The 22,951-nt window shown below is 42.2% G+C and overlaps 1 protein-coding gene across 3 annotated transcripts in view; it reads right to left on the reverse strand.

The window, feature by feature from the left end:
• The window catches only part of trip11 (thyroid hormone receptor interactor 11), a 73,716-nt gene that overhangs the window by 44,153 nt on the left and 6,612 nt on the right, over positions 1-22,951 (reverse strand). For 2 of the 3 annotated variants that reach the window (XM_033027667.1, XM_033027670.1), the window contains exons 2-7: positions 12,605-12,681; positions 7,965-8,075; positions 5,708-5,983; positions 3,462-3,530; positions 2,088-2,250; positions 347-387 (exon numbers count right to left, since the gene is read on the reverse strand). In XM_033027667.1, the coding sequence (XP_032883558.1) occupies positions 347-387; positions 2,088-2,250; positions 3,462-3,530; positions 5,708-5,983; positions 7,965-8,075; positions 12,605-12,681 (737 nt within the window). Of the gene's footprint in view, positions 1-346; positions 388-2,087; positions 2,251-3,461; positions 3,531-5,707; positions 5,984-7,964; positions 8,076-12,600; positions 12,684-22,951 lie in introns of those variants that run through there. The other variant, XM_033027668.1, reaches the window with a different exon arrangement.

Here is a 22,951-nt window from a genome sequence, read left to right on the forward strand (position 1 = left end):
AGAGTTCCAGAGATTCACCACTCTCTGTGTGAAAAATGTTTTTCTCATCTCGGTCCTAAAGGATTTCCCCTCTATCCTTAAGCTGTGACCCCTTGTCCTGGACTTCCCCAACATTGGGAACAATCTTCCTGCATCTAGCCTGTCCAACCCCTTAAGAATTTTGTAAGTTTCTAAAAGATCCCTATGGGATTATGGGATTGTCACTATGGGATTAGCAGGATAACCCAAATTCAGTATACACTTTTTACCTTCCATACCCCATTGCCTTTTTAAGAAAGAGCAGGAATATTTAAAACAAACATCAGATAAAAAGACATTACTCAGGAAGCCATTGGCAAATACATACATCGTGAGAGTTATTCGTTCCTTTCTGGTCTTTCTCTGTATCTGTAACAGTCAATGTGGAAAATATTGTTAAATTATAAAGGAACAAAACTCATCTTTATTCACCCTTGCAATTCATCAGCTAAGGACACATGGTTTCCGTAAATGTGAACTATTCAAATTTATCCAAATGGAAATGTATTACATCAGAAGCAGCCTGAAAATAAAATCTTAATCATTCCTCCTCTCAAGGTTGTACGTCCTCTTTAGTTAGTAATTAGATAATTTAACCAAAGATTTGCTGTCTGATTTAGAGGCGACATAAATGATCACAAAAAAACACTCAATTCCGATCAATAAAGTCTGGATCCAGTCAGGTGTCACACCAGCCTCATTTAAAGCACTGACATTTTATAGTCTTGGAAGTACCAAACACTATCAAAGTAATTAAATCATATACTATTCAGATTTGTACATAAGATGCAGTGGGATTAGCACATTATCCTTTCAACTGTGGAGTGATTGAATCCTGATCCAATTAGAAGCAAAGAAAATAGGTGGAGTAGGCCATTCGGCCCTTCGAGCCATTCAATATGATCATGGCTGATCCAAAAATCAGTACCCCGTTCTTGCTTTTGCCTTACATCCCTTGATTCCGTAAGTCCTAAGGGCTACATCTAACTCTCTCTGGAAAACATCCAATGAATTGGCCTCCACTGCCTCCTGTGGCAGAGAATTCCACAGATTCACAACTCTGGGTGAAAACATTTTTCCTCATCTCAGTCCTAAATGGCATACGCCTAAAGGGCCTGTCCCACGAGCAGTCGCATGCGGCAAGCGCGACCTAATGTGGTCACTTGAGCCGTACGGCCTTGCGGGGCCGGTCCCACTTCGATCGCCGGAGCCGTATGGAGTTGTGCGGAGCTGGTCCCGACATCACGCGGGGCTCCGAAAAACTGACACTGTCCAAAAATTCTGCGCGGCAACGGCCTGCCGGCCCGCAGCCCCATTGAGGCCGTACGCACCGCCTCGAGGGGCGTGCGCAGCGTCTCGACGCCGCATGCAGCGTCTTGACGCCGTACGTCACGCGCAAACTTCCCGCGGACTTTGCTCGAACTTCATGTCAACTCGTACAGGATCACTCGACCTCCACGCGGCCCCCGCTTCCGGTTTGGTCGTGCTTGCCGCATACAGTCGCATGCTCGTGGGACAGGCCCTTAATTCTTAGTTAATAGGCTGAAGGCCAACCTCAAAAGGATGTTGCATCAGATTACTCTAGCCCATCTTCAACATAGTTGCTAGTATATATATTTGCCCAATATACACAGTTGTTTTTCTTTCAGATACAATTTGTATGATTGAAAGTCCATGCCAAGTTAATTCCCCAGTAAAAATGGTGTTGTGTTGTGATGGAGACAACACAACTTCAGGCACCTTGACCTTTAGAGGTCTATGAAGCAAAAAAAATCACCTGCAATTCCCTTCCTTAATGGAAATATGGTGAAAGTAAAGAAATTGTAAAAGTGCATGTATATAGACTAGGGTGGTTTTGAGCATGGCCACCAGGTCACTGCACATTTAAAAAGCCAGTCATGACAATTTAACCAGGTATACACTTTGTTAAATAATTTAATGTAAATACTCCACAGGTGAGACACATATACTTTCACATCATCACAAAATGAACATTTAAATGTTATTGTTATAATTGTCAATAGTTTCTCTGTCAAATGACAATGCATCTTAAGGCAGTTGCTTCTAACCTTGCAATTGCTGCTCCAGCTCCTCAATCCGTTCCTCGTATTCGGCAAGCTCGCCCCTGTGTCGATTTGTCAGAGTAGTTATTTTCTGCTGATGTACATCCTGGAGAGTAGACAACTCATGCTGATGCTCATCAATCTCCCGGCTGAGCTGTTGCTTCACCTCCTGTCATAATGAGCCAATTGGAAATCATTAGTGCCACATCGACCAAGCATTACTATTATCAATATGTTTTACGAGGGACATTAATCATGAAGTGTATGATTCCAATTCATCTGGGAAGCTGGCTACAAGTTCATTGGAATGCTGCAACTATTCATTGATGAAACACACATACCACTAGAATTTCACATAAGGGAGTTCATTTCCACATTTCCACAGGCAAAATTAAAATAGCTTAACTATATTTTTAAAATGTTGTGCATAAATGCATTTAAACTGAGTGATAAAGAGCTACTAATCTTAACAATGATGATTAGTGTTTGGTGTTCATCTCCATTGGTAATTTAACATCCTCCCGCTGCAAGGCTTTTTGACAATGTACCAGGTGCATAAATGTTGCAATTTTGTTTAAAATATCAAGCATTCTTCATACCTTTAAAAGATATTCAATGTGGAAACATGCTAAACAACGTAACGGATCACTTGAATACCTGAACAGGTTTGACCAATGGACTCCATGAGTTGACGCAACAATTATCCAGCCATTCAAAGACAACTCGCAAATTTATACAGACCAAGATCTTTGTAACCAATGAACGCACAACATTCACTGATTTCATTTGGCCAATAGTAGAGTACTGTTGTTGGCCTCAGGACCAGTGGCCCAATGATAACAAGATTGTCACTCATCACCTATGTCACATTTCAGAGTCTTACCAACTGACTACAACCAAGGAGTGTAGTTGCCAAATGGAGTTACCATCGATCACCCATTCACACTATTTCTATGTCCTACACACTCGGGACAATTTATCGAGGTCAATTAACTTACAAACTTGCAGCTCTTTGTAATGTCGGAGGAAACTGGAGTACCCGGAGAAAAACCCACGCAGTCACAGGGAGAACATACAAACTACGAGGACCCAGCACCCGTAGTCAGGATCGAACCCGGGTCTCTGGTGCCGTGTGGCAGTAACTCTACCCCTGCGCCTCTGTGCCGCCCAAAGAAATTGGGGGAAAAAGTAAATGCACCTGGAATGGGAAAACACCTCTCACTTCTTTCAATTGATAATTCAGTGCATTACAGCTAGTTAGTTACACGTAATAGCTACGTAACATGCCTTCATACTCAGATATTTTATTTTAAGATGACTGCGAGAATTGAGATCTTAATTTTAATGGAGCACTTAAATTGTTTGAAAGATACTCTTTACCTCAATGGTCTTTTGCAGCTTGTAAACATCATCCTGGTCAGAGCTGAGAGTCCCTTGGCCCTTATTTTCCTAAAATGATCATAAAGAATTAACTTTTTCCATTCTAAAACTGCAACAAGCAATTAACATAATTACTCAACAAGATCCAGATTAAATAGACCAGTGAACATGCTTTTTCCAATGAAAATTAAACAGCATAGCAATTTAACAAAGGGCGTTATAAAATAGAAACCTTCAAGCATAGACTCTCCAAGGTGAAGCGATAAAACTTAGAAGATAGATTTTACAGTCCTGACAAAGTATCCACCAGCTCAGCAAAGAAAAATAAATTTAATGGAGGCTTTTAAAATTCTAGGTTTGGATGGAGTGAAATAATATTGCATCAAGTTGAGGAGTCAGTGACAAAGGGAGTCAATTTCAAACTGTCAGCGTAATCCAGAGAAACGTCTTTGCATGGATGAGCATTGGATTATGAGTACTCTGCTGTTTCAACGAGTTGGAAGAGGAACCTTCTATCCTTCAAGAGATCACTGTGTAAATATTTGGAGGAGGGGATAGAATTGAGTGAGATTGGGGCCATGGAATTGATTTCACATTGGTTTCTGTAAAAAGTCATTGCAAGCAAGATAATCAAATGCCTTGATGTCTTGTTCGTAACTTTCCCCAAGTCCTGTTTCCGGACAGACAATCAGAAATAAATCTTCAGAACAAGTTCAACAAATCCTGGGCATCATTCATCCTATTGATCTCCACTATTCATTTCTTCAGTCTACATAGAATACAACAATTTTTTTTTAACATCCTACCAAATAACATATTTAATTTGTTTTTGGCAATGGATTTCAAAAACTATTTCTCTACTCAATTCTCCAAATCCCCTGACTGGATCTCCAGTGAGTGTGTACATCTTCATCCACAGAATTTCCCCCAAATAATCATATTTTAAATATCTTGCTCAGCAACTGAATTACGTGCTTGTTCAAAAATTACATATTAATGCATTTCCTGGTACATCAGTAGAGAATTGCACTTGAAAAAAGGTTCAAAGGTTCAAAGGTTGATTTATTGTCACATACACCTAGATGTAATGAAATTCTTTTTGCCAATGCAGCACACAAAAAAGAATACAAACATAACAATAATAAATAGCTTTAACATAAAAACATCCCCCCACAATGGTTCCCATTATGGGGGAAGGCACAGAGTCCAGTCCCATCCCCAATGTCCACCCATAGTCGGGCCTATTGAGGCCTCCACAGTTGCCTCTACGGAGGCCCGATGTTCCAGGCCGTCCTCGCCGGGTGATGATGTTCCGGCGTCGGGAGAGTCCTCTCAGCGGCATGGGAACCCTGGAACGGCCGCCTCCCTACTCGAGACCGTGGCTTCCGGAGCCGACAAGGCCGCGCCGAATGGAGCTCAACTGGCGATCTCGTCGCGAGATCCCAGGCTCCCGATGGAAAGTTCAGCGCCGCCGCCCGCAGCCGCTCCTCAGACCCGCAACTCCGCAACGGACCAGCTCACCGGAGTTCCAGCTCAGCGACCCAGGCAAGGCACTGCCCGCCCCGCAATGGCGCTCCAGCGCTGCACCGCCGTCCTCAGACCCGCAGCTCCGCCGCCGCCGATGCCGTCGATGCCGAGGCTCCGGGCAGTCCCCTCGCTCCTCGGACCCGCAGCTCCGCAGCCGCTGCCGCCGCCGCGGATGCCGATGCCGAGGCTCCGGGCGGTCCCCTCAGGAAACGCCGCTCCAGGCCCGCTGGTAGGCCGCGAGGACGGGTCGAAAGTGCAGCCCGGAGAAAAGCTGCATCTCCGACCACCTAGGGACCCTGAAAATTAGTTTCCCCCTTCCCCACCCCCCTCCCCCACACATAAAAAAGCTAGAACTCCTCAAAAACAAAACACTAAACTAACTAAAAATAAGAAAAAAGAAATGAAAAACAGACAGCTGCAGGCTAGGCAGCCATACCCCCTACAGGTCGGCGCCAATTGAAGTATACATATCAAAAGAAATCTAAAATCTGAATGCGTTCTGTATCCACAGAGACAAATCATCATATCATGTGAGAGAATATTGGTTTAAAAATAAAAGTATAGCTACAAATGTGGAGGTGGCTGAGAGCTTGGAGTATTCAGATGTTCTGATCACATGGATTAACAAAGCAGCATTGAAAATCCCAGGATTCTGGGGTCAACTTCAGCATTAACAATGATATAACTGTTTGTTAACCTGGAGGGTGCAATTCACTGACCTCCGCCAATGCTTTCCAATGGGCAACGATAGTCTCCAACCTCGACACCTCTTTGGAAAGTCTATTGATCTCATGTTGGGACCAGATGACATCTCCAAAATCCCCAGTGTCTCCATCAAACGTGAGAGCGTGAGGCACATCACCAGGTAAAAAGTCAGCAGATGCTGTCGACGTGGTAATACTGGTTTCTGTCTGTGTTGTCCGAGCAACAGACTGAAGCTTCTGCACTTGGTCCTGTAATGCATTCTGCCTGGATTTCAAATGGCTTATCATCACCTTAACAAAAAAAAATTATAAATCAGACGCCCATACCTAGCAATCTCGAAGAAAATTCAAAACAAAGCAAGATAAAATTACCAACAACCTTACAAGCAACAGGTTGAAACTATCTTGGAACAAAAAGAAACCATGTAAATGTTCTGTTATTAATATTATCATCATTGCAGTCTCTCCAATTAGTAACTTATAAGGATCACCTTAACGAAAAGATGAACTGGATCACCAATCAAAAGGACAAAGGACATTTATTGTCATACACCAATTGGTGTATGCACCATGCAGCACACAAATAAGATAAACACAACACTATAGAATTTAACATTAAACATAAAAAACATCCCCCCACAGCGGAATCAACGTTTCCCACTGTGAGGGAAGGCAACAAAGTTCAGTCCTCTTCCTCTTGTCCCCTCGTGGTCGGGACCTATTGAGGCCTCCGCAGTCGCCACTACGGACGGCCCGATGTTTCAGGCCCTCTCGCCGGATAATGGAACTCCGGCATCGAAAGAACACTCTCAGCGGCTTGGAGTTCCGAATCATCCGCTTCCTACCGGAGACCGCAGCTCCGGAAGTCCACAGGCCAAGCTGGGCGGAGCGCCAACACTTGCGACCTCGGCGAAAGATCCCAATGCTAAAGTCAGCGCCGCCCGCGGCTGGAAGCTCCGCAGACCACAGCTCCACGGTGTTAAAGTCGGCAATCCCAGCACTCCGGAGCTTTCAACACGGCGACCCTGGTAAGGCATCGCCCGCTCCGCGATGGTACTTCAGTACTGCGCCGCTGCTGAAGCTGAAGCTCTGGCCAGTCTCCGCAGGAAAGGCCACACCAATCGAGATGTTAGGCCGCGTGGAGGGTGCGAAGATATAGCTCGGAGGAAAGACGCATCCACGACCAGGTAGCGACTGTGAAAAACAGTTTTCCTCTTACCCCCCCATCCCCCCACATAAAAAGACTAAAAGACCTCCAAAACAACACTTTTTGACAAACTAAAAATAAAAAAGGATGAAAGGACAAACAGTTGCAGGCGAGGCTGCCACACTCGATGGTGCCACCACCAGAGTCAGGATGATATTGCAGTGATGCACAGTGCAATCACACAATCACTTGTACAATCAAAATATATTTTCATATGTTTTTATATCTAACCCAATTGACACATTCTAACAGAATGTAGTTGCTTCATCTGTCCCATCTTGCTGTGATGTCATGTTTAAAAGGTGACTAGAGGGCTTCTCAGATTTTGCATTTGATTAAAATTGACAATATTTTTTTGCAAACGACATGGCCCATTTATCATACGTACACAATGTATGAACTCAACGGCTTACATATATATTTGAGAGTTGAGAAACTCCAAATTTTTGAGAGTTGAGAAACTCCAAATTTGAGAAGCATTTCAAGGGCATCACGGTGGTGCAGCGGTAATTCCTGCCTTACAACGCCAGAGACCCGGGTTCGATCCTGACTACGGTGCTGTCTGTATGGAGATTGTACATTCGCCCCTTATCTGCATGGCGTTTCCTCCCATACTCCAAAGACATACAGGTTTATAGGCTGAAGTCTGAAGAAGGGTTTTGGCCCGAAACGTCGCCTATTTCCTTCGCTCCATAGATGCTGCTGCACCCGCTGAGTTTCCCCAGCAATTTTGTGTACCTTCAGGTTTATAGGCTAATTGGTAAAATTGAAAATTGCCCCCAGTGTGTAGGATAGTGTAAGTGTGCAGGGATCTTTGGTCGGCGTGGACTCGGTGGGCTTGAAGGACCTGTTTCCAGGCTGTATCTCTAAACTAAACTAAAACTAAACCAAGCAACCAAGATGCAGAGATCCCCAAATGCACGATGCTTACTTTCATGGTAACTTTATTTCTCCAGACATTATGGCTTTGCCATTAATTAAATAATGTATTCAAACATGCAATAATTAATCTGTAACTAAGGCCCTATTTTAAGGAAGGGAAATGCACAAAATATTTCAACTTACTTCTTTCTGCTGTAGCTGGGTTCTATAGTCAGATGAGAGGTGCTTTATTTGGAGTTCTGCTGCTGTTGCTTTCTCTTCGACATCTGCATAAAGTTTCTTCAACCGTTCATACTAAAAATGAATGACATTTTAGGAACATGCAAACATTTTAAAGAAACAAAATAAAATTGTAATTATTGGTGTACCAGTATTCAAAAGTAAATTACCAAGAGGTTTGGAAAACATCAATGAGATGATGTCCTATGTTGAAATCCTATTTTTTCCTCTCTAGTTTGTTGTTGAGGTGCTCCATCTATCTCTGTTTAAGTTTTTTTTATTGTCACGTGCCAATGACCAATGTACGGTGAAAAGCTTGGTTTTGCATGCTATCCAACCATATCAGATATACCATACATAAATACAATCGTCAAACTAGAGTACAATAGGTAGAGCAAAGGGGAAGATACAGAGTGCAGAATATGGTTCTCAGCAATGTAGCACATCAGTTCCATAGACAATGGCTGCGATGAGGTAGAGGTAAAACGGGCAGTGCCCTAGCTTATGGAAGGGCTATTCAGCAGCCTAATAACAGAGGGAAAGAGCTGTTCCTGAGTCTGGTCTCAGGATAGGCAGTAAAACTTTCAATATTTGGGAGTAATGTGTCTTAGCATTTCATACTAATAGTAGATCATAAGGACAACACAAATCAAAATCACAAGCAAAAGTCAGGTTGGGTGATAAGGTCATAGTGATAGGAATGTCCTTTAATTCTGACGCTACGACCTCTGGTCCTAGACTCTCCCACTAGTGGAAACATCCTCTCTCCACATCCGCTCTATCTAAGCCTTTCACTGTTTGGTAAGTTTCAATGAGGCACCCCCTCATCCTTCTCCACTTCAGCGAGTACAGGCCCAGTGCCGTCAAACGCTCATCATATGTTAACCCATTCATTCCTGGGATCATTCTTGAAAACCTCCTCTGGACCCTCTCCAGATCTAGCACATCCGTCCTCAGATATGGTGCCCAAAATTGCTCATAATACACTACACAATTGCCTGTCAAGTTGCACAGCACCAGACAGCAGAAACTGCAGATGTTGGAATCTGGAGTAAAACACACAGCGCTGGAGTAGCTCAACATCTAAAGAATGGCCCAACACGAAACATTGTTCATCCTTGTCCTCCAGAGATGATGTCTGACCAACTGAGTTACTACAGCACTTCATGTTTTGCACAAGAGCTTTTATTGGGTTAAATTAATTATGATATTTAGAAAGGCACTAAAGTATAGCATCATCCCCCTCACCAAAGAGTTTAATTCTAATTTATTCTTGTTACACAACAGTGGTATTAAACAAATAAGGCTTTATCAGTATAACTACAATGAAATCCTTACGCTAATTTAATTTGTTGAAATGCTGTGTAATTTACCATGTTAATCAAATGTTTGCTAAATTATTTGGAACTGTAGCTTCTTATTTTCTTACACTGTTTGCAATGTTTAAATAGAAGTATTTAATAGCTGATTTTTGTTAACACGAAGTAGCTGAATTTCTCAGGCAGTCATTCTTTTTCTGAAATACTGTGATTGATCTGCACGTTAGATCTCATTTCTCATTTAGGTGACCATTCAGCCCACTGAGTCTATGACAGCTCTCAGAGCATGCCTGGTATTTTCATTCTCTCATTTATTGATCTATAACCTACTTCCTCTCACTCCCCCATCAATTCCTCTCAAGTCTTCTGATGACAATAGCCAAATAACATCTCAAATGCAATGCCTTTGGGACATGGAAAGATCCCAAAGCACGCCAGAGAGACGCATGTGTCGCATGCAAACTCCACACGGACAGTCAGGATGGAACCCAGGTCACTGGAGCTGTGCAGCCAAATGGTATATAGAAACAAGGAACTGCAGATGCATGTTTACAAGCAAAAAAGACACGAAGTACTGAAATAACTCAATGGGTCAGGCACGTGGATAGGTGCCATTATGGGTCAAGACCCTTCTTCATACTGTTTGGGGGGGGGGGGGTGAGTAGATCTGGAAACGAGGAGAAGCTGGACAAAGCCTGGCAGGTAATAGGTTGGTACAGGTGAGGAGGATTTTTTGATAAGCAGATAGTATATCAATGTGCTATCCGATCACATGCCCTGTAACTTATTCCCCCCAATTTCTATCCCACCTACAGGCAATTCACAATGACCAATTAACCTACATGTCTTTTGGATGGGGGGGGGGGGGGGGGGGGGGGGATGGGGGGGGACCACCAGGAGGAAACCTACAAGATTACAAGAGAAAATGTGCAAACTCCACGCAGAGGGCATCCAAAATCAAGATAGAAGTCCGTTCACCAGAACAGTGAGGCAGCAGCTATACTGGCTGCACCACCGTGCTGCCAACAAGCACAATAATTATACTCAACTCCCAATGACATCCAAACCTGCTTCAGAGTATCCGTTACACTTGTGCTCTGGTATGGTGATGATGGCAGCGGTTTAAGTTAACAGTCCAGTAACCTGGAGGCTTAACCGTTCAAATCTCACAAAGGCAGCTATTGAATTTAAATTTGGCCAGTAATTTGTCATTGAGAACTTGTGGTCTCTGTAACTGTGACCATGCAGTAACTAAATTGTCATTTGTTTATATATTTACAGAAAAAAGTCAACCGTGTCTGGTCAATATGCAAAGGCCCACAGCAATGTGGCTATCCCTTAAACACCCTCCACACAGACAGCTGCAGAGGCCAAGTCATTTGGTATTTTTAAAGCAGACTTTGACAGGATCCTGATTAGTAAGGATTTCAAAGTTTATGGGGAGAAGGCAGAAGAATGGGGTTGAGAGGGCAAGACAGATCAACCATGATTGAATGGCAGAGTAGACTTGATGGGCCAAATGGCCTAATTCTGCTCCTACGACTTATGAACTAATTCAGATTCACCATATCCACTGTCAAACTAGAAAAGGAACAAAAAGCAAATTGACGTTAGCACTACGACATTGCTGCCAGCCCTTTTGACCTTGAAAAGTACTTTTCACAAGCATCTTGAGAATGACATCTAAATTGGGGGAGCTGTCACAAAAACTTTCAAACAACAATCTGACAGTCACTCGAATTCACATCAGCAGAAACGATACAACAGACACTAACACAGTGGTAACCTTAGTTGACAACTTAGTCTCAAAACCCTATGTATTGTCATGTCATCAGGTCTAACATGGGCAAGAAAACCTCTGCTGATTACCATTCTATTGCTGATTACCATACTCTGCTGATTCTAAAAAAAAGAATCGATGCTCCTCCATGTTTAACAATAATTAGAAGAAACAATGTAAGCACAAATTCCGGGTGAATGATTTAAAGGCCCATTACCAGGAGAGGTTTTGGTGATGGACACCATTTAATTGGTGCATCTTCCATTGACAAAGCTGGCCAAGTTCTTTAAATGCAATTACTCCCACCATACATACAGTGGCTATTATGCAAACCAAAGATGTTAACGCCTGGCTACTGTGGCAACATCTTCCAAATCCATGCCTTCTACTACCAAGAAGGCAAGGGACGGGGACAGCACAACCTACATGTTCCCCTCCACTTTGTACAATCCTGAGCTGGAAGTACATCGCCACTGGGTTTAAGTGAATGGTATGTTAGCATTCATAGCAAAAGGATTTGAGTATAGGAGCAGGGAGGTTCTACTGCAATTGTACAGGGTCTTGGTGATATCACACCTGGAGTATAGCGTACAGTTTTGGTCTCCTAATCTGAGGAATGACATTCTTGCCATAGAGGGAGTACAGAGAAGGTTTCTGTCAGACTGATTCCTGGGATGGCAGGACTTTCATATGAAGAAAGACTGGATAGACTTGGCTTGTACTCGCTAGAATTTAGAAGATTGAGAGGGGATCTTATAGAAACTTACAAAATTCTTAAGGGGTTGGACAGGCTAGATGCAGGAAGATTGTTCCCGATGTTGGTGAAGTCCAGAACAAGGGGTCACAGTTTAAGGATAAAGGGGAAATCTTTTAGGACTGAGATGAGGGAAACATTTTTCACACAGAGAGTGGTGGATCTCTGGAATTCTCTGCCACAGAAGGTAGTTGAGGCCAGTTCATTGGCTATATTTAAGAGGGAGTTAGATGTGGCCCTTGTGGCTAAAGGGATCAGGGGGTATGGAGAGAAGGCAGGTACAGGATACCGAGTTGGATGATCAGCCACGATCATATTGAATGGCGGTGCAGGCTCGAAGGGCCGAATGGCCTACTCCTGCACCTATTTTCTATGTTCTAAGTTCTGAAACTTGCTACCTAACAGCAATGCATGAGTAGGTACACTAGACATAGATTGGGATGGGCAATTAATGCTTGCCTTACTAACAGCCAGGTGCTGAAAAATAATAAATGCTTTTTAAAAATCAGACATCCATTCTCATGTGTCATGGGCAACCAGTGTGAAGACAGCAGCAGCTGAGCACTCTTTTCAATGAACAACCTGAAGTAAAATAACCCCATACAAAATAGTTGCAACTTCATTTGTTTCAAACTACTACATCGTGAATGGATAATTACTTTAACAGACTGGCTGCCATTTGCAAAATGCTTACGTAGCCACAAAGGCTCTTCAGTTAATTGTCTGTAACTTAAAGAGATCACATACCAACCTCTGATTTCTGTGTGGTGTAAGCTGTTTCAATGTCCCTCAGTTTGGAATTGGATACATGCAGTTCACCAGTAGCATCTGAAATTCAAAAAAATCAATGCAATTAACGCACATTATCACAATACAGGAGCAACTGCAACTTCTATTTATACCGTGCTCTTAAAAAAGCAATGTTAAAAGCATGTTACAAAAACATCAAACAAAAAAGACATCTAGAGATGAACTAACAAAAAAGAGACAAAGTGCTGACTTAACTCAGCGGGTCAGGAGAACATGGATAGGTGACGTTTTGCGATGGGTTCCATTTCCTTCTGGGGATCCTTGTTCATCAGTCAATGAAAGTAAGCATGCAGGTACAGCAGATGCTCCTATTGTCTATTGGCATTACCTTTAAACTCACCCGGTTCACTGGAAAATTTACTATAATACTCTGCAACGTATGTGTGAATTAAAATAAGTTGTATTATTAATAGAAATAACATCAAATAGCCCAGAAAATCTGCCAATTTTGCACGAAAGTCCCAAGCATGTCAGATTATTGCCGTTTCCATGTACAGGGCAACATTTTTTTCATTGTCAGGTTCCTTTCTTGACCTATAAACTGTAGGATATATCCTATAAATGGTTGCTCAGTATGGATGCCCCCCCAAATGCAAGAAAACAAACTGCATATTCATATTGAAGGCCATAAAACCACTGATGTATTGAAGTTTGCAGCACAAGAAGAAAAACTGACCCATTACAATGGTTTCCTTGCACGGCATCATCAGATATATTCCACAATTTTAAGATATATTCCACAATTTTAAATCACATTTTTACCATTTTTATCTATAATCTCCTTAAAAGGTACTGATACCTGCACTAATAGCTCACCGCAGGAAAGCACTTAATGACTCATAAATCATCCAAATTACAAAATTCAAAGACCTAGTGACTATGTTGGATTGCCATAGACTCTACAAGCATTAAAATGTTTCTGCCTTCACAATACCAAAATCCTCAAATCTTAATAGCATCTATTAAATTTCCTTTAGCCTTGCCTACTCAAGTGGAAATAATCCCAGCATTTCAAGTTTCTTCTTACAGAGCCCTCCATAATATTTGGGACAAAGATCCAACATTTATTTATTTGCCTCTGTACTCCACAATTTGAGATTTGTAATAGAAATAAAATCACATGTGGTTAAAGTGCACATTGTCAGATTTTAATAAAGGCCATTTTTATGCATTTTCGTTTCACCATGTAGAAATTACAGCAGTGTTTATACATAGTCCCCCCCATTTCAGGGCTCCATATTGTTTGGGGCACAGCAATGTCATGTAAATGAAAGTAGTCATGTTTAGTATTTTGTTGCATATCCTTTGCATGCAATGACTGCCTGAAGTCTGCGATTCATGGACATCACCAGTTGCTCGGTGTCTTCTCTGATGATGTTCTGCCAGGCCTGTATTGCAGCCATCTTTAGCTTATGCTTGTTTTGGGGGCTAGTCCCCTTCAGTTTTCTCTTCAGCATATAAAAGGCATGCTCAATTGGATTCAGATCAGGTGATTGACTTGGCCACTCCAGAATTGACAATATTTTAACTTTGAAAAACTCCTTTGTTGCTTTAGCAGTACGTTTGGGATCATTGTCTTGCTGTAGAATGAACTGTAGCCAATGAGTTTTGAGGCATTTGTTTGAACTTGAGCAGATAGGATGTGTCTATACACTTCAGAATTCATTATGCTACTGCCATCAACAGTTGTATCATCAATGAAGATAAGTGAGCCAGTACCTTCAGCAGCCATACATGCCCAGGCCATAACACCCCCACCACCGTGTTTCACAGATGAGGTGGTATGCTTTGGACCTTGGGCAGTTCCTTCTCTCCTCCATTTTGCTCTTGCTATCACTCTGATACAAGTTAATCTCTGTCTCATCGGTCCACGAAACCTTTTTCCAGAATTGTGGTTGCTCTTTTAAATACTTCTAGGCAAACTATAACCTGGCCATCCTATTTTTGCAGCTAACCAGTGGTTGGCATCTTGCAGTGTCGCCTCTGTATTTCTGTTCATGAAGTCTTCTGCAGACACGAGTCATTGACAAATCCACGCCTGACTCCTGAAGAGTGTTTCTGATCTGTCAGACATGTGTTTGGGGATTTTTCTTTATTATATAGAGAATTCTGTCATCAGCTGACATTGGCATGCCAGTCCCTTTGCGATTCGTAAGCTTACCAGTGCTCTCTTTCTTCATAATGATGTTCCAAACAGTTGATTTTGGTAAGCCTTAGGTTTGGCTGACGTCTCTTGTTTCTCAATCTCATAATGGCTTCTTTGACTTTCATTAGCACAACTTTGGTCCTCATGTTGATAAACAGCGATAAAAGTTTCCAAAGGTGATGGAAAGACTGGAGGAAAGACTAGGTGCTGAGCTCTTACACCTGCATTAAGGAGGCATTTAAACACACCTGCACAATTACAAACACCTGTGAAGCCATGTGTCCCAAACATTATGGTGCCCTGAAATGGGGGGGGACTATGTATAAATACAGCTGTAATTTCTACATGGAAAAACCAAAATGTATAAAAATGGCCTTTAATAAAATCTGACAATGCGCACTTTAACCACACGTGATATTTTCTATTCCTAATCTCAAATTGTGGAGTACAGAGGCAAATAAATAAATGATGGGTCTTTGTCCCAACATTATGGACTGTTAATGGCTTTCCACACTCACCATCATGGTGGCAAGTTGACAAGATCCCAGTAATTTATGAAATAAAGCAGTCAAAGAAAATCCCTAACACGGACAAACATGCATTTTATTTACCCTACCTTGAAAAACATAGCACAGTACCGCACAGGAACATGCCCGTCGGATCATAACACCTTCTCACCATAATACCAAATTAAACTAATCCCATCAGCCAGCACATGATCTACATCCCTCCAGCCTTTATTTTAAATGACTCGAGTCATAGAAGTAGACAACACAAAAACAGGCTCTTCCACCACCTTCCCTGTCGGTGTGCTCCAGGCACCCACCACTCTCCTGACAAAATCACCCTTGCCAATCTTACAATTGATGCATTCTGACGCAGTAGTTTACTGGCTCAGTTCAACACTGGTGCATTGACTGAAGATATAATATGCTAGACATGATAGATTATGGATGAAGCATTAAACCCAAGACCCATTTATTAATTCAAACAACTGCAATAATTGCGTACTAGCCAATATTCATTTCTCCAACAAACATCACCACAGGTATCACGTTGCTGTTAGTTGGTGCACACAGAACAAATTGGCTGCTTTGTTGCCCCATATTAAAAAAGTGACTAAAGTCTTTCCCCACTCAATTGGCTGTAAAACACACCAGGACAAGCAAATAGAGAGCAGAGAGGGGGCGCCGTCCTGTATGGTATGGCTGCCCAGCCTGCAGCTGTCCCTCTTTTCACCTCTTTTTTTTATTTTTAGTTAGTTAAAGTGTTTTTGTTATGGAGTTCTAGTCTTTTTTATGTGCGGGGGGGGAAGGGGGAAACTACCTTTCAGGGTCCCTACCTGGTCGGAGAGGCAGCTTTTCTCCGGGCTGCACCGTCGACCCGTCCTCGCGGCCTACCAGCGGGCCTGGAGCGGCGTGTCCTGAGGGGACCGCCCAGAACCTCGGCTTCGGCGGCGGCACAGTGCTGGAGCGCTATTGAGGAGCGGGCGATGCTTTGCCCGGGTCGCCGCGCTGGAGCTCCGGTGAGCTGAAGACCGCCGAGTAAAACATCGCAGAGCTGCGGGCGGCGGCGCTGAACTTTTCATCGGGAGCCTGGGATCTCGCGACGAGATCGTCAGTAGTGGAGCTCCATCCGGTGCGGCCTTGTTGGCTTCGGAAGCCGCGGTCTCGAGTAAGGAGGCGGCCGTTCCAGGTGTCTCAAGCCGCTGAGAGGATTCTCCCGACGCCGGAGCACCATCACCCGGCGAGAACGGCCTGGAACATCGGGCCTCCGTAGCGGCGACTGCGGAGGCCTCAATAGGCCTGACTATGGGTGGACATGGGGATGGGACTGGACTTAGTGCCTTCCCTCATAATGGAAACCATTGTGGGGGGATGTTTTTTATGTTAAAGTTCCTTATTATTGTCATGTTTGTATTCTTTTTTTATGTGCTGCATTGGCAACAAGAATTTCACTACACCTAGGTGCATGTGACTAATAAAGAAACCTTTGAACCTTTGAAAAACCAAGGATGTTCTGTATAAACACATTTCTTCCTCCTTTTGTATATAAAAACATTTACACTACAGACTAGTTCCTCCAGAGAAATCAGAGAACATGGATACAGCAATAATTATTGTCTTCCTATACTTGTCCCAAAGCTCAGGCATCATACAAGTACTTACATTATAAATACACATGAAGGAAAAGTCTCATAGGATGTATGCTTATCCAATGTTAGCAACCTGGCAATTTGGAAAAATATCAAAAACAAACCGCTCTCTTGTAAGTTGTTTTAAAGACTTTGTCGTAATGTTGAGGGCTCAAGGCCCACCAAAGTTTTCAGAATCTAATCTAGACGGTCAGTGTGGATCAATAACACCTCCTCCACACTTAACATCAACACAGGTGCACCTCAGGCCTGTGTGCATAGCTCCTTGCACTAGTCTCTTTACACCTATGACAGTGTGGCTAAACACAGCTCCAATGCCATCGATAAATTCGTCGACAACACCACTGTGCTTGGCCTAACCGCAGGAAGTGATGAGTGAGCATGCAGGAGAGTAGGAAGGAACTGCAGATGCTGGTTTAAACCGAAGATAGACACAAAAAGCTGGAGTAACTCAGCAGGTCAGGCGGCATCTCTGGAGAAAAGGAATACGTGATGTTTCGGGTCAAGACTCTTCTTCAGACTGAGAGTTAGGGGAAAGGCAAATGGAGATACCGACTGCGATATGGAGAGATATAGAACAAATGAAAGATAAGCAAAAGGTAATGATGATATGAGTGGTGCTGCAACAATAACCTCTCGTCCAATGTCAACAAGACCAAGAAATAATCATTAACTTCAGAAGAGAAAGGTCAGGAGACCATGTGCCACCTTTCATTGATGGGTCAGTGTGGAGAGAGTAAAGCCCCTGTCCCACTTAGGAAACCTAAACAGCAACCTCTGGTGACCTTGCCCGCCACCCAAGGTTTCCATGAGGTCACCGAAGGTTTTGGTCACTCTCCCTAATGGTCGACAGTTGTTTCCGCGTGGTCGAAGCTTCATCTAGGTTGCTGCTATTTTTTCATCATGTTTAAAACCGGCCTCGACTAAAAATAGGTTGCCGTTTTAAAAATCATAATTTTTTTGTCACAGGTCTAGTCGAAGCCAGTTTTATTCATAGTCGAGGAAGGTTTTCAACATATGCGTGGGAGGTGGTAGGAGGTTGCAGGTCACCTCAACCTTGATTTTTTTTTGGGTGACGGGCAAGGTCACTTAAGGTTGCTGTTTAGGTCTCCTAAGTGGGACAGGGGCTTTAGTAGCTTCAAATTTCTGGGCGACACCTCAGATAACCTGTCCTGGGCTCAGCACATAGATATAATCACAATGAAGACTGCCAGAGCCTCTACTTTCTTAGAAGTTTAAAGATATTTGGCATGTCTCTGAATATTTTAACAAGTTTTTAAAGATGCACTGTAGAAAGTATCCTGACTGATTGCAACAAGCCTGGTATGACAACTCCAACAACAGGAATGCAAGAGGCGGTAGAGAGTGCTGGGCTCAGCCAGTTCATCAAAGGCACAGGCCTTCCCTCCATTGAAAACATTTACATGAGACGCTACCTCAAGAAGGCAGCACTATCAAGGATCCCTAGAGCTATGGCATCTTCTCAGGTACTCTCACAATCGGGCAGCAGGCTGAAGTCCACACCACCAAGTTCAGGAACGGCTACTTTCCTACAACTATAAAGTTCCTGAATCAATCTGCAAAACATTAATCCTACCTCAACAGTGCACTGTAATCCACCTCTTGGACTACAATAGACTTGTATTTTTCCCCAATTATGTTTTTGCACTAATGCCTTATTTTTTGCAGTCTATCTTTTAAAATGGATGTATAATTGATGCACAATTTATTTTGTGTTTGTCTGAGTCTACGTGCCTGATGCTGCTACTCCTTACTTGTGCATGTGACAATAAACTTGACTTGTCCAAACTTCAATGTGCCACTGAGGTACTGCTTGACTCTAGGTGAACTCTTACAGGTAAGACATTGAATCATGATCTCCAGGTGGTCATCCAAGATCTTATCATTATGTTCCAACAAAAGTTGGTAGCTCCCCTGTTGTCCCAGTTAACATTATACCCTCCAATGCATCTCTTCAAATTTCTGTGGAACCACATTGTGTTAAAACAGGATGCTACATTTCACCATAGAATAAATGCTTGCAGTTCAAAAGTAGTGCACTTGCTGTAAATTGACTTGCAGTATCATGCAGACAAAGCAGATAATAAAGAAAAATCAGTTACAGCAAATCACTAAAAAACAAAAAGCAACTGGAGGGGCAAGGGAAGAATCAGCCTTTACATTATTGTCCCATTCTGCCTCCTCTCCAAGCATCATTCAGTGATGTGGTAATCTCAATGTCTGTTTGTGGGATCCAATATCACGTGGATGAATTGGGCAGGTTAACGTTAGTTCAATTACATTTCTTGAAAGAAGCCAAAACTCAACCAGATATTTCTTGCTGGGTATCATTTAACCACTAATTGATATGGATATTAATTCACATTTCAATGCAATCTCACTAAACCCCTCACAACATCTTAATGCCCTCGATATACAATCCACCATTTGATGTGTAAATTACAAATTTCAGTCAAAAGCACTCTTTTATTGGGTTGGAAACAGATCTAGGGTTGGTTATTTCTGAGGGTTGAATTACCCATGATGTAACCCAGACTTTTTACTCTTAATGCCAACTTCATCCAACTGCTTTTCAAAAATGCTTTTTTCCAAAGTTTAATACGAACATGAGCCATGCTTCATCAAAATAAGAATTGTTCACACCCATATCAAGCCGCTGCTCTCTCTTCACATTGTGTTTTTTTATTTTTATTTTTATTTTGTGTCTTTGGAGCGATTTCTATCTTTAATTTGTATATTGATGATGCCCTTTTTATTAATTTTTCTCTGACTATATGATTTTTTCTCTTCTGTTAATCTTTGTAAGGTGTCCTTGAGATTTGAAAGGTGCCCGAAAATAAAATTTATTATTATTATTATATCATTTGTTTGTCATGTGAACTTCAGGAATAAAGTCCAGTTGTTAGTTGTGAATCACCTGTGATCTCTCCACGTTTGCAAATGCCTTTTGTTATCATGCATCAGAATTCTAATATTAGTCATACTGAGTTTTAAACCCAACGTACAAAACTGGCATTTCTACTTCGACAAGATGATATCTTCCCTTTCATAATATCAGTTATCATCTTATGCACCAAGACTATGATGCAAAAAGATATGATTGTACATTTTTTGCATAATCACGCTCACTTCTTCTTCTTCTTGCGTATGGCGTGCACAGCCTAAAGTAGGACAACTTGGTCTATTTGATCTTACTTGATTGTGCACGCCAGGTTGCAATCTCCCACCCCATCACGCTCGCTGAAGGCATGAAACCTATTGGAACTCACTTAAATCGCCTTCAGAAGAGTTTTCTGGAGAGTAAATAAGTGATGTGCGAGACCATTTTAACTTTGCCACACACAAAATGAAGATTCTATTCTTAAACATTTCTCTTTGTACTACTCATATTTGATTCAGCAACGTACATTCCTTCTCAGGTGGGTTGAAACCACTGGACTTCACATTTAGATGGGTGATAACTATTTGTCTCCGGTGACCGTTTCATTCTGGCTTCTTTCCCAAGAATCTAAATCAAAGTCATTGTCAACAGTACAGCGTAGGAACACGCCCTCGAGTCCATGAGGTCAATGCTAACCATGATGCCAAGTTAAACTCATCCCATTTTACTGCATGTGATCCATATCCTTCCATTCCACAAATGTTCATGTGCCTGTCTAAATGCCTCTTAAAAGTCACAAATATATCGATTATCCTTGAAATGTCCTTTGCATCATTTGACCAAAGGCCTGAGCTGCTGCACTAAAGACAACAATGCATTTGATCATCAATGTCTGCCTTCGCAGGGAGGTGGCTTCCAAGAAGTGAAAAGCAGTCCATATTTATATTAATGTAATACAACCCTGCTTCTGGTGCACATTTTGTACAAGCAGGCAGCAGTTTTGAGTAAAGTTAACCAAAAACGGAGTTTAATTTCATATTAGCTACGTTGCTATAACTTGGGAAGACAATGGATTAATTTAAACAGAATAAGGCTTGGGCCCATTGGCCAATGGAGCAGAGAAAGACATGAAACAAAAATGTTCTCACATATCAGCAAGCGACAATAATTATTAATAAACTCTCAGGAAATTTCAACATTAGCAGATTGGTGTGAATTACAAAACCCTGCAGGAGAAGTAGTCAAACGGCCGTGCTTTTCACACCTTACATACTCTCTTTGTACGCTTCCATATCTCTAGTTTCCCTCTCCCCCGATTCTCAGTCTGGAGAAGGGTCTCGACCCGAAACTTCACCCATTCCTTCTCTCCAGAGATGTTGCCTGTCCCGTGGAGATACTCCAGCATTTTGTGTCAATCTTCGGCAAAATTACAACTTGATATTGTCAAGTTGTACAGGGTCTTGGTGAGACCACACCTGGAGTATTGCATACAGTTTTGGTCTCCAAATCTGAGGAAAGACATTCTTGCCATAGAGGGAGTACAGAGAAGGTTCACCAGACTGATTCCTGGGATGGCAGGACTTTCATATGAAGAAAGACTGGATAGACTCGGCTTGTACTCGCTAGAATTTAGGAGATTGAGGGGGGATCTTATAGAAACTTACAAAATTCTTAAGGGGTTGGACAGGCTAGATGCAGGAAGATTGTTCCCGATGTTGGGGAAGTCCAGGACAAGGGGTCACACTTTGAGGATAGAGGGGAAATCCTTTAGGACCGCTATGAGAAAAACATTTTTCACACAGAGAGTGGTGAATCTCTGGAACTTTCTGCCACAGAAGGTAGTTGAGGCCAGTTCATTGGCTATATTTAAGAGGGAGTTAGATGTGGCCCTTGTGGCTAAAGGGATCAGGGGGTATGGAGAGAAGGCAGGTACAGGATACTGAGTTGGATGATCAGCCATGATCATATTGAATGGCGGTGCAGGCTCGAAGGGCCGAATGGCCTACTCCTACTCCTGCACCTATTTTCTATGTTTCTGTTTGATGAGTAACTGAGCTAATTTATCGGAGAGAAGTGGATGGGAAAGAACACACAATGCAGCTCTTCAGTTTTCTCTCAAGGTAAAAAAATATAGACACATGAGATCCCTTCAATTGTGCACCACTGATTTGTAAATTAGTGATGTCAAAAGGCAAAGTATATGAAATATACATAGTATATCTTCAATGTTCTTTAATTTCACTATAGTCCATATCTTGTGTTATGTTATTCATTTGTAGAAATTACCAGCTCTGTGGACAATGATCGGCCACATCACACTAGGGTGCATACTATCTTTCATTACTGGAAGAATGCACATGGTTTGCAAGTGAGATCACAGAATCCAAAATGGTAATAAAAGGGTTCATAGTTACAGTTCTCCAATCATAATTATAGGTGCTGAATTATTGAGCAGCAAATATATTCCTTTTGCAAGCAAGTTAAAACAGAAACTGTCTATGCCTTATTCAAAATTTGTTTTCATCAATTATGTTATTTTGCTGATGCAGCAATCCAGAAACCCACAATAACAAATCAGGAGGCACAATGACAACTATTTGAGTTGTTAATTTAATGATGAAAATAAAAGGTCTGAACTTGCTGGGAAATGCCAAAGTGAACCACACATAGCCAGTTCAAAAGGTTGGGAGCAAACCTGGGTAGGTGCAACTATGAGGCAGCAGTTTGTGGTTGCCACTACCCTGTGGAGCTTTTTTCCAAAATAAAGTGAATCCGATTAAAGTATAGTAGGGAAGAAAGTCTGAAGAAGGGTCTCGACCCGAACGTCACCCATTCCTTCACTTCAAAGATGCTGCCTGTCCTGCTGAGTTACTCCCGCTTTTTTGTGTCTATCTTCGATTTAAACAAACATCTGCAGTTCCTTCTTGCACAAAACATTTTAATCCACTGATTCAGATCTACCAAAGAAATATACCAACAATCTACTTCCTCGCCCTTTCTTCATGTCTCTGCAATTTTTTCCTCCAAGTGCATATCCAATTACATTTTGAATTCTGACCTTTATACCCATTTGCACTATTCCGGT

The sequence above is a fragment of the Amblyraja radiata genome, chromosome 9, assembly GCF_010909765.2.
Source record: "Amblyraja radiata isolate CabotCenter1 chromosome 9, sAmbRad1.1.pri, whole genome shotgun sequence".
NCBI lineage: Eukaryota > Metazoa > Chordata > Chondrichthyes > Rajiformes > Rajidae > Amblyraja > Amblyraja radiata.